The following is a 12,141-nucleotide window of genomic DNA, read 5'->3' as shown; positions in this document are numbered from 1 at the left end:
GTTCAATACATTCCCCAGGCTGTGCATCCACCTTATTATGTCAGCTCTTCACTACCCTCTTTTATCACTCTGGACTACTGCTTCGAAAACTTCCTACCCGAGTTCTCCATCTAGGCTGGTCTCAAATTATTTCTCTCTCTTCCTTTCACACTACTCCTTAGCAAAACTTCTCTTTTCAGACCTGATGATTCCTACTAGACCCTAGAAGAGTGGACACTCATTTGTTCATTCTTTCCCTTGACTTACCAACCTCATCAGGGTCATTTTTACTTAGAAATTAGACTCCTCTGAACTCAAGTGATTTTTGAATTTGCTATGCAAGGGTGAGCGAACTACAGGCCAGGGGCAACATCCAGCCTACTGTCTTCTGAAGGTAAATAACAACCAGGCTCATTCATTCATATATTGTTCAAGACTGCAAAGGGCAGTTCAGGCTACAAAGGGCAGAACTGAGTAGCGGGGACAGAGAGCACATGGCTTACAAAACCTGCAGTGTTCTGGCCCTTTCCAGGATGTTTGCCAAATCCTGGCCAAGCACAGTGGCTGGCACTGTGTGATAAATAAATGTATATGAATCACTGAATTTCAAAAGGAATTTTACCTTCCTCCTTGTCCTAAAGATTTCTCCAAAACTCTCACTCTCGATAGCTAAGGCTTAGACCTTGAGGCCAGAGGAGACCTAGTTTGTTCCATATCCCTTTATGAAGACAGGCCAAGACCCACCACTGAGGACAGGAAATAGGCCTGTGTCATTTGTCTCAGGTCAACCTTAGTTCTCACAAACAGACTACCATTTGATATGTAGCTGCTTCCAACATCCAAGGTATGCTGTGTCCTATGGGAAAAATAGACCCTGGTCACTTTGTTCTCCTTCAGGAATAAGAAACCTGACTCCTCAGGAGGTTCTCATAAGTCATTTGTCAAACCCTGCCCCTTCTTCATTTCATCTGGTTTTCCTTGTTCTAGTCTGTATTTCCTTGCCAATTCTATAGATCCAATCCTCACTTGTCCTTTGTTTACTTTGACTGTTGAATGATGGCAAATTCAGATCTTTACTGTCCCTCATTACCAGGTAGCAACCACACTTTGGGTTGTAACACTGACAGTCTCCTTGCCTAGTCTAGTCCTGGCTTAGTCTCAAGTGTAGTCGGATTATAAAGACAGGACTAACTATATAGCTGACACATCCCATATCATTAATAGGATTTTTAATTCTTAGCCTTCCCAGAGTTTACAAGTCATTTAGCATTGTTATCTGCTCACTACTGGGAAAAACAAAAAATAGATACCAAATGCCCCTTCATCCTATTATTACTTGTTCTCCTACATGGTTTTATGATGCCACAGGAAGGTGGCATTAATAGCTTCAGGAAGCCTATCTGGAGCATAAGAACATGGGGTTTTTCTATGATTCAAAGATATAAGGAGGCAAAGATTTATTAAGACTTACTTAGAATGTGTGGAGATTTTTAAGATAAAAGAAGCATCTAATTATTAATGATAAATGACAGCAAATTGTCATAGTATTACACAAATGTAGCTGTGAATAATTACTGATCTTACTATAAAACTGAAACTGTAGTAGAGAATGTAGAAATTGCAATAAAAATCCTGCATGATAGCAATCAAAAAGGGAAGATGAAGAATTCTTTTTTTTTTTTTGAGACAGCATCTCACTCTGTCACCCAGGCTGGAGGACAGTCACATGATCACAGCTCACTGCAGCCTCAACTTCCTGAACTCAAGTGATCCTCCCAATTCAGCCTCCTAAGTGGTGGGACTGCAGGTGTGTGCCACCATGCCTGGTTAATTAAAAAAAAAAATTTTTGTAGTGGGCATGAGTTGGTTGAAGGTAATGATTTAATAAAAAAAAAAAAAGTGAAAAAAATTAAAATAATTTTTTTGGTTGTTTTTTGTAGCATTAGGGTCCCGTGATATTGCCCAGGCTGATCTCGAACTCCTGGGTTCAAGTGATTCTCCCACCTTTGCCTCCCAGAGTGTTGGGATTACAGGCGTGAGGCACTGCACCCGGCAAGGTGGGTTTCACTAAGATACAGACATTCTGAGAAGACCAGAGGGACAGATACATAGCTGTGTGAGGAAGAAGCTTTCAGATGTATGAGATGGAAGGTTAGATGTTATAAGCATTAGAATTTTCTACAGTAAGCTTTTAACATAAGGAATCAATAAGATATAACAGCAGTAAGTTTCTGTTTACTTTGAGGAAACTTATCATTGACCTAAGAATAGCTTATCTTTGTTTCAGCCCTTTTAGGCAGGGGTCCTCAAACCTAGGGCCATGGACCAGTACCAGTCTGTGGCCTATTAAGAACCTGGCCTAACAGGGAGAGTGAGCATTACCTCCCGAGTTCAGCCTCCTGTCAGATCAGCGGCGGCATTAGATTCTCACAGGAACATGAACCATATTGTGAACTGCACATGTGAGGGATCTAGGTTGTATGCTCCTTATGAGAATCTAACTAATGCCTGATGATCTGAGGTAAAACAGTTTCATCCTGAAACCATCCCTCCTTACCCTCCTGGTCCGTGGAAAAATTGTCTTCCACAAAACCAGTTCCTGGTGCCAAAAAGGTTGGGGACGGCTGCTTTAAGGTCTTATTCGAGTCTTCACTTGCCTACTCTTCAGGGTGATCTTTGCATTCTAAGATTAACTCAGGGCAAATATCTGCCATGTTTTGGTAGATAAGTAGGTTATATACCTTCAAAATGAAAAGCTCACAGCCTTCTGAATATACTCCTCTTAAAAATGTAAAATGTTCCAAATTAAAGATGTCCAAATTGAGCATCTCTGAAGGTAAAATTAAAATTGTCTTTAATTATATATACAGCCGCTGTCCCAACATCAAGCTTAGATTAATCTCTGCAGATACTGAAGAAGACCCTCTCAGAGTAAGGAGACTAAGAAGAAACTGAGATGGGACTTATATAAACTTCTAAGATCTCAGGCTATAATGCCAGAATATTGTTAAAACTACTTTCTAAATATCTTGTTTTAAATGAAAATCTTTCACGACCAAGCTCATCACTAATCGTGCTATGATTTAGATGTTAGGGACTCAATTACATTTTACATACTCCTAATACAATTAATGAGGAATCATGGGGTATCACAAACCAAGGTATGAGTTTTTTACAAAAGCATATTCTAAGACAGGACTTCTTGAGTATTTTTAAATGAAGCCAAACAGTTGATTTGGAAAACAGCAACAGTTATCTTCTAATTTACTATGCTTCCTTTAGGTGTCTTGCAACATATCAATAGGTTAGAAACTTTGTATTTTTGAAGCAACGTTTTGAAGTAAGAATAAAAAGTCCCAAAAGGTCCACTGTGGATTTCTGGGTTGTCTGTAGAATGATACAAGATTCTTTAACTCACCTCCACATGCCTTTGACCTTTCTTTCAACTTTTCTGCAGCCATTTCACCATAGCTGGGAAGTTCTGACATCTTCACTCCAGATCGAGCTTCTGCTATTAGCTGACGAGCTCTCTCTCTCAGCTGCCGACGTCGCTCTTCATCTTGCTGCTAAGATATATTGAACAGTTGCCAACTCAGTAATTGACAGAAATGCAATTTCATTTTCAATCTGATCATCATGATAGTAACTGGTTTACAGCATGGTGCTTGGCCCACATTATAAATAGGATGCTCTATATCAGTTGGATGTCACACCATTTTTAAAAGACATCCTAGAATCAGATTTTTAAAAACATTTACAAATTATTTTATTAAAATGTCCATTAAAAATACAAACTAAAGAATGTTTGGTAATACATATCACTGAGAAAATATCAGAAATTGTTATTAATAAAAGAATCCAGCTTACAGAAAAAAGTCACAATACTGAGGACAGAATTTTAATTCATATTTTTAAAGAATAGAATTTAACTTGTTATTTTTGAAAAAAGGCACAGAGCAGTGGCTAAAAGACATCTTTGATAGCAGAAAATGCTGCTATACTATGCTGATCAAATGCTATATAGGAAATGGCATATTTAGGGGGCTAGAGTAAGAGTAGGGATAGTTTATCAGTATATAATTTGATTTAAAAACTATCAACAAGTTTTTCTTTTTGGTAACTCCCTCTCTTTTTGGTAACTCCCTCTCTCCCCAAATGTATACTGAGAAGAAAAATTAAAATCTAATGTGGTTTCTGATATTTAAAATAACTAGACATATAAGAGAGTTGTTGACTACTAAAAAAAGGATTATTGGCTGGGCACAGTGGCTCACACCTGTAATCCCAGCACTTTGGGAGGCCAAGGCGGGTGGATCACAAGGTCAAGAGATTGAGACCATCCTGGCCAACATGGTGAAACCCCGTCTCTACTAAAAATGCAAAAGAATTAGCTGGGCATGGTGGCACATGCCTGTAGTCCCAGCTACTCGGGAGGCTGAGGCAGGAGAATCACTTGAACCCAGGAGGCGGAGGTTGCAGTGAGCCGAGATCACGCCACTGCACTCCAGGCCTGGCGACAGAGCAAGACTCTGTCTCAAAAAAAAAAAAAAAAGATTATTATGAATCGCAAATAATCAATGTGACACTGCTTTGTAAATTGAAAAGCATATAAAATAAGGCATTCCTATGATAAAACAAAGACTGAAATAATCTGGCCCCAACATATCTTTCCTGGGTTATCTCCCCTTAACATCTCCGAACCTCCATAAATCCTTACATCTATTCATACAGAATTGTTTGTATCATGTAGCTTCATGTACTTGTGGCTCTGAGTGTGTCATTTCTTTTTCTTGGAATGAGCTTCTCTTACCTTATTTAATTTCTACTCATTCTTCCAGATTCAGTTTAAATCCACCAAACCTCCCCTGACTATCCCCTCCACTACTTCCCTAAGAAATAAAGTAATCCTTCCTCTATGTTACTTCAGTACTTTATGTGTGTCTGTGTGTGTATGTTATTTTTTTAAACAATACTTGTCAATTTACATTATAACTTTGTAGGGATGCCTCCTTCACATTAGAGTTGAACTACATCTGATTTACCTTTGTATCTCTGGTCTTTAGTACATAATTTGTGCTAGGTGCTGTAACCATTTCAAGCATGAGAATGTACTATTTACTATTTATACTCTCAAAAAACTTATATAGGGAAAGAGAAAGTAACAATGTTAAGGCAGTATCATCAAAATGACATAAGGGTTCAGAAAAGGGAGAACATTTTTGGCTGAGGGGCAAACAGAATGAATCATGCCATCATGGATTTCAAGCTGGGTCTGAAGAATGAGTAGGATTTGGAATGGGTAGAGATAGAAGTTGGTGGTTAGGTAGGTCAGTGTAGGAGAGACAAGGAGGTAGGAACAGTACAAAAACATAGAGGCAAGAAGGTATATGGGGAAACATAACCTAGTTTTCCTGAACATAGGGCAAAAACAGTTATAGACAAGGCAAGGAAAATACATTTGGAGAGATACTTTAAAGGCCCTGTCCAACAGGGAGAGGAGAGGTGCTTTAATTTTATTCTAAAGACAGCAGGGACCACTGCTGGGCTTTGTTTTTATGCATATGTCTTTTTTTTTTTTTTTTTAAGTCTAGAGGAATCATCAATTAGAGGTGTATTTGAGAAAGATTAATCAGGCAATGGTGCATAAAATAGACTGGCATAGAAGGATGGCAATAGACTAGTTACGAGGCTCTTATAGGAGTCCAAGGAAACTGTACTGAGATACAAGACTAAGATGGTGGCAATGGGAATAGAAAGAGAAAAGTATAATATATTAGAATTAAAGGCACTAATTCTTGGTAACATCAGATGCAGAAGGAGGGAAAAAAACTCAGAAAATTTTAACTTAGGCAACTAGTAGAACTGTGATGTTGGAAATATAAGAAGCGAGGGAGAGAAAGTCTGTGCTAAGACATATTGGGTTTGAGAAGCTGGCAGGAAATCTGAGTAAAGATGTTAGTAGGTAATTGAGAAATAAAATGGATACTAGGATGTGAGGTCAGACTATGACTACAGAGCTGATGAGTTACAGGAATCCATGAAAAGCATTTGAAGAGGTACCCTAGAGAAAAAGGAGCGACACTGAATTAAACATGGAAAACATCTATCTATATCTAGGTAAGATACAGATAAGATATATATTGAAAAGAGGACACAGAAAGAGGGAGAAGAGAACTAGAACACTGAAGTATCCAGATAATCAAAATAGCATAGGCTTTCAAGATAAAGGAGTAATCAATTGCAGCCAATGTTAGAGGTTAATGAGTCTGAAAATTTTAAAAGCGCAATGAAACTTGGTGAGACATCGATGTATTTTAAACCACATTAAATAGTATGTTGCCTTAAAAAACAAACAAAACAAAACTTGGTGACATATCATTAGGGACAAAGGTAGAAACCAATGGGTAGAACTCATGTCCAGGCAATTTTTTTTCACAAATTTCTTGAGAAATCAAGTAAGCCATCAAAATTAATGGGGATAGGTTAATGGGGATGCCCAATGGACCCAGGGACAAGCCTGAAGCTCCCAGCAGGGAACCAATTAGAAGAACCAAGTAGAGAGACAATTTCAGTCTCAAAAAGAAAAATGACTGCAATGAATTGAATCAATGAGATCACACATAGAATCAAGGAAAATTCAAGTGCAATATGATATTCAAAACATAGAAGGATATAAAAACTTATTTGTTACCATTTAAGGCAGCTTTGAAATAACTCCTACAAAGTAGTAATTGAAGGAAAAGAATAAATTATTTTGTATTTCCAGTGGGAAATGAATTTTAGAGTAACCAAATAGTCTCAGTCAATAAGGGAAAGCTCTACTATATATGTGTGTGTGTGTGTGTGTGTGTGTGTATATACACACATATACATGGTAAACCCATCCAAGCTGGAATGCAGTGGTGCAATCACAGCTCACCGCAGCCTTGACCTCCCAGGCTTGCGCGATCCTCCCACTTCAGCCTTCTGAGTAGCTGGAACTACAGGCATGGTGGCCATAGTTTAAAAAAAAAATTTTTTTTTAAAGGTTTTGTAGCGACAGGGTCTCCCTGTGTTGCCCATGTTGGTCTCAAACTCCTAGGCTCAAGTCACCCTCCCACTGGGATTACAGCTTTGAGCCACGATGCCCGGCCTAGCTCTACTTTACAAGATATCATTTAATAATGCCCCTAAAAGGTAGAATTATAAAAAAAAATCACTTTGCAAATCATAATGAATGATTCTGGCAAGGATCATCAACTGTTATTAAAGCTCTTAGGTAAATGTCTGATGGGGAACTGGATAGTCATGCTGCAGCCAACTGTATTTTCCAAAGATGGCCACAACAGTTATTGCTCATCCCAATGCTCTTCTGCAATGTGACCTTGCCACTCCCTCAATAAGAGGAAGAGTTTAATTCTTCTGAGCCAGCTTTAGTGACTTGTATGTAAGAAACAGAATGTGGAAGTGTTGCAGGTGATTTCCAAGGCTAGGTCAGAAAAGGCCATACCCCTTCTGCCTAAGCTCTCTTGAAATTCTTATATTCTGTCCTCTTTCTGGGAACCCAGCAGTCATACAGTGAGAAGACTAAGTTACATGTAGGTGCTTCAGTTGACCATTCTAGCCAAATTCAGCCTTCAGTCTTTCTGGCGTAGGTCCAGACATGTGAATGAAGAAGGCTTTAGATGACCTCAGACTCTAGCCATTTTGAGCCACCCCCAACTGTTAAAGTCTTCCTAGCTGATGTCTCAGACAATGTGGAACAGAGACAAGGCATGCCCACTATGCCCTGTCTGAAGTCCTGACCTACAGAATTTGTACAGCATAACAGCAAGACATTTTTTTTTTTTTAACGTCACTAAGTTTGGGGTGGCCTGTTACACAGCAGTAACAACTGGGACATATGCTTAAGTAACAACACACAGATTACTTTTAGTTGCAAGGGGAAAACCTAATCTGTAAAAAGAGAGGTAAGAACTAGATCAGAGATTAGGGACTACGAATCTAGCATCATTAATGTTGGGTCAATCATATGTTATACGTTTTTTGATATGAAGCACATGAACTGCACACCACCTATAATATTCTACCAAAAATGTTTAAAGTGAATCCACTCAAACTGTAGATATAATTTCATGTTTATCATAAGCACAGGGGATAGAGAAGCACGATAAATGACACAGCAAGAAAACCACCAAGTAGATCCAGAAGGTAGGATATTGCAGACAACTGACCTGATCATTTTAATAAGTCAGAGTTAAGGAAACATATGCATAGAAAGAGATTTGGAAGGGTATATGCAAAGTTGTCATGGTGAAGATATCTGGGTATCAAAATTTGACATTCGTATTTTCTTTTGACTTCCTTTTCTAATTTTCTATAATACACATATACTACTCTTATAATAAAATTTACTTTAAAAAATAATCTTGACTAGTCATGGTGGCACACACTTATAATCCCCGCTACTCAGGAGGACTGCTTGAGTCCAGGAGTTCAAGACCAGCCTGGGCAACTGGGCTACATAGCAAGACCCTGCCTCAAAAAAGCAAAGCAATGTGATGGTATGCTTCCTGAAGTGTATATTGTGGTAGGGGCAAAAGAAGAGAGGTCTAACATTCAAGTGAAATTTTATTAGTATCTGGAGACACAAGCTTATTCATAGGTGAGGAATAGTATGCAATAGGCATAGTGAGACGGAAGATGCAAGAATAACATTTAAAAAATCCTCAGTTTACTATCAGTATTTCTGTTTTTCTTTTTTAAATTTGAGACAGGATCTCACTCTGTTACCTGGGCTGGAGTGCAATGGCACAATCATAGCTCACCATAACCCTGACCTCCCCAGGCTCAGGTGATTCTCCCACCTCAGCCCTGTCTCCACCCCAAGTAGCTGGGACCACAGGTGTGTGCCACCATGCCTGGCTAATTTTTGTAATTTTGTAGAGATGGGGTTTTGTCATGCTGCCCAGGCTGGTCTCAAACTCATGGGCTTAAGTGATTCATGCACCTTGGCCTCCCAAAGTATAGGGATTACAGGCATGAGCCACCACATCTGGCCCACTATCAGTGTTTCTAAACTTGAAAAATATACTAGGAATAAAAGAAATTACAGGATTGATAATGGTGAGTTTGATGATGGCTGCTGCTATCTCCTGAGCATTTATGTGCTGTGTACTTTATGTGCATAATATTTAATTTTCACATCTTTATTTTTACCAGTAAGAATATTTAAGTTTAGAGTCACAGCATTCCACAGCTAGACCTGATGTCAGAGCTAGGTATTCAGCTCAGGTCTGTTTTACTCCAGAGCCCCTGCTCTTAACCACTAAACTATATGATTCCCAAAGTATCAAATTATATGATCAAATGAGGAAAATGGAACTTTTACTAAACTTTCATCTTTCAAACTTATGAAAAGTTAAGAGTACTAATAAAAAACCATTATTTAATATGCCTCAGGCAACTAAGTTTAAGTGTATTTCACTGACTGAATAATAACTTCTTACATAGCTGGAATTTAGTGATTCAAACTAAAATGAAGGGTCATTTTTACTGAGTTAAAATGAAATAAATGACTCTAGTTTTCTGAATATGAAATGGCAACCTAATTTTTCTCACAAGCTATCACCTTCTCTATCCCCCAATACTCCCATCTGCACATTTTTCCCAGAGCTTACCAAGAGTGCAATTTAAAGTAGGCAATCATTAATAAAACCAACTCTAAATACTAATTAGGAACACTTTATCAATTTCTATGTAAATTGTTTGTTTGTACTTATTTACTCATGATTGTTCTCTATACAATAGAAAAAAATGCAAATGAACAAATCAGAATGTAGCCCTAATGGGACTTTCTGTTTATAACCATTAGCCCAGAGGTGTGCTGTAATTCAATTCTCAAGTAGCAAGATTTAGCCTCATTAACAGACTGCAAGGGCAGGTTACAACTCATAAAACCCTACAGTAAACAAAGTTTATGGACACAGCACAAAATCTTGAGCCTGATTGACAGAATTCTAGCTCCCTATCAGATTGCCTTAATTTACTTTTCTACTAATGTCCTAACACCACGGAGACAATTTTGCTTGGGCCTGAAGCTCTCCAGTGGGATGGCGTATCTGTGTTGTTTGTTTTCTCACCCTTTAACTTCCCTTAAGACAAAAAAACTGAGAAAATAAAAGTTAATTATTAAGGTCATGAAGGAAAAGCTTGTAATTATAGTAATTGATTATGCCACCAATTTTAGTTTAATTGATAGCACTAATTTTCAGTTTATTAGTCTCCAGGTTTATCATAAGTAAGACTAGTTCATTTTAATTTTTATATGTAGGCTCCATTAAAAGATATTTTGCAATAATACTGAAAGAATAGATAGCAATACAATCTATGCATTTTTTTTAAACTCAAAATAGCCATACTGTTTATGTCTAAGGATAAAATGACCAGAGAGTAGGGACAATGATTATCTTATTATTTTTGTATAGCGTTCAACACAAACTGCTCTAATACGTTCATAACATTTCTGACAATGAGTTTGCCTAAACCTAAGAAATGTGTTTTTGAAAGCTGCTTTGACCATTCTACATTCAAAAAAAGACAGTGACTCATAGCTGTAAGTAAATCATGTTTATCATGTGTGCTGGAAAAAAAAAAAATTTTTTTCACTGGGTTGCAGAGGCAAGGCAACTTAGAAAACTGCTGTTACTTAAAAGATAAGTACACTTCAAAAATCCAATACATAGGAAACCCATATATCTTTCATTTACTTATGTAGTCTAGATAGACTTAAATAAATGGAAGTAGTTAGACTTCCTATTTGTAAGAATGGGTCTGATGACATTCACCTTTTCCTATATGGTATTATTTAGAGTTAGACTGAGTTATAAAGGATAATCTTGCTTTTGTAAGATGGATGTGTATTCTTTGGAGGGTTTGATAGAAGCTGTAGTTCTGGGAGGTCTCCCTCCCCATGACTATCTTTTTATAATTTGTAACAAATTTTTGAGTAAATACTAGCTCTGTGCCCTGTGTGTTTGCACATGTATATGTGTTATCTCATTTACTCCTTACAACTCTGTGAGATAGCTGCTATCCTTCCAATTTGATAAAAACTGAATCTCACTTAAATATACCGCCCAAGGTCATACATCTTGTAAATGGCATAGTAAGAATTAAAATCAGTGTCTGTTTGATATCAAAGCACTGGCCCTATCTATTACATAACTGCTATTCAGAGCATTTTCTGAGGCCCTACAGTGATTATGATTTTTTAAAGTCCCAGTTCTTTATGTATACTTGGGTTATACAAATCAGTTTAAATTTCCCTTTGTGCCACTGAATACAGAGAGATGATGAGCAACTAATTTGTTTACATTCACTTAAAACTTAGGTTCCCAACCTTAAATTAAAAGCCTTTGGAAAAGTGGTAAAAGCATTTAAGCTTTGCTTTTCTCTTTGCTAACATCTTCAGGATAAGGCAAAAGTCCTGCTACGGTGCAAAAGGAGTCCTGTTTCAATCCAGTGAATTTGAAATATTCAAATATAGATGGATCAGAACTAACCACTTTGGACATAAACTTTAATAATATTTAGCCCTTTCACAGCATGTCTTCAAGTTACTATTTTCCTTATCATTCTGAAATGGTCTACAATCTGCCATAGATAGATGCACTAGTAAAACTTGACAATTTAAGGACAAACTCTTCAAGAATAAGTAATGTAATTCCTTGTTTCCTTTCCATAAAAATGTATTGGTATGCAATTTTTATATTTCACAGTTCACCGACATCTAGGCAAGCTTTCTTCCACTGCTTCAATGGTGCTACTTTTAATTTTATCCTCCTTAGTCGTAGTAATTAAAGTGATCAGCAGTGGCATCCCAGCGGCTTTGACACAGCTACAACCCCCTAGCAGACTTTTGCTTTTAAGGGGAAAGGGAAGAAAAAGACTGGAGTTTCATTTCACAGAGAACAAGAAAATCAAGCTTCTCCAATCCCCAACTTTATTCAATTGTTCTTTCAGCAGCCTTTGGATCTTAAGAATCAAATAAAAATGGCTGCCATGGGGGGTCCTTTTTATACTTGCCGCAAATGTCACCAACTGACATTACTTTAGCCAAAAAATGATGCCATGGATTTGTGAAGGTGAATTAGAACATGAGAAACTGTCAGTGTAGCTGCT

General features: G+C 37.6%; 1 protein-coding gene across 15 annotated transcripts in view; it reads right to left on the bottom strand.

Moving 5' to 3' along the window:
• EHBP1 (EH domain binding protein 1) overlaps positions 1–12,141 on the bottom strand; it is a 324,971-nt gene that overhangs the window by 61,952 nt on the left and 250,878 nt on the right. For 11 of the 15 annotated variants that reach the window (XM_025353914.1, XM_025353912.1, XM_025353919.1 and 8 more), the window contains one exon: positions 3,398–3,545. In XM_025353914.1, the coding sequence (XP_025209699.1) occupies positions 3,398–3,545 (148 nt within the window). The remainder of the gene's footprint in view (positions 1–3,397; positions 3,546–12,141) is intronic. The other 4 variants (XM_025353916.1, XM_025353924.1, XM_025353923.1 and 1 more) reach the window with 1 other exon arrangement.

The sequence above is a fragment of the Theropithecus gelada genome, chromosome 13 (genome assembly GCF_003255815.1).
Source record: "Theropithecus gelada isolate Dixy chromosome 13, Tgel_1.0, whole genome shotgun sequence".
Taxonomy (NCBI): Eukaryota; Metazoa; Chordata; class Mammalia; order Primates; family Cercopithecidae; genus Theropithecus; species Theropithecus gelada.
The sequence above is the reverse complement of the archived record's forward strand: the minus strand, read 5'-3'. Positions and strand labels throughout refer to the sequence as shown.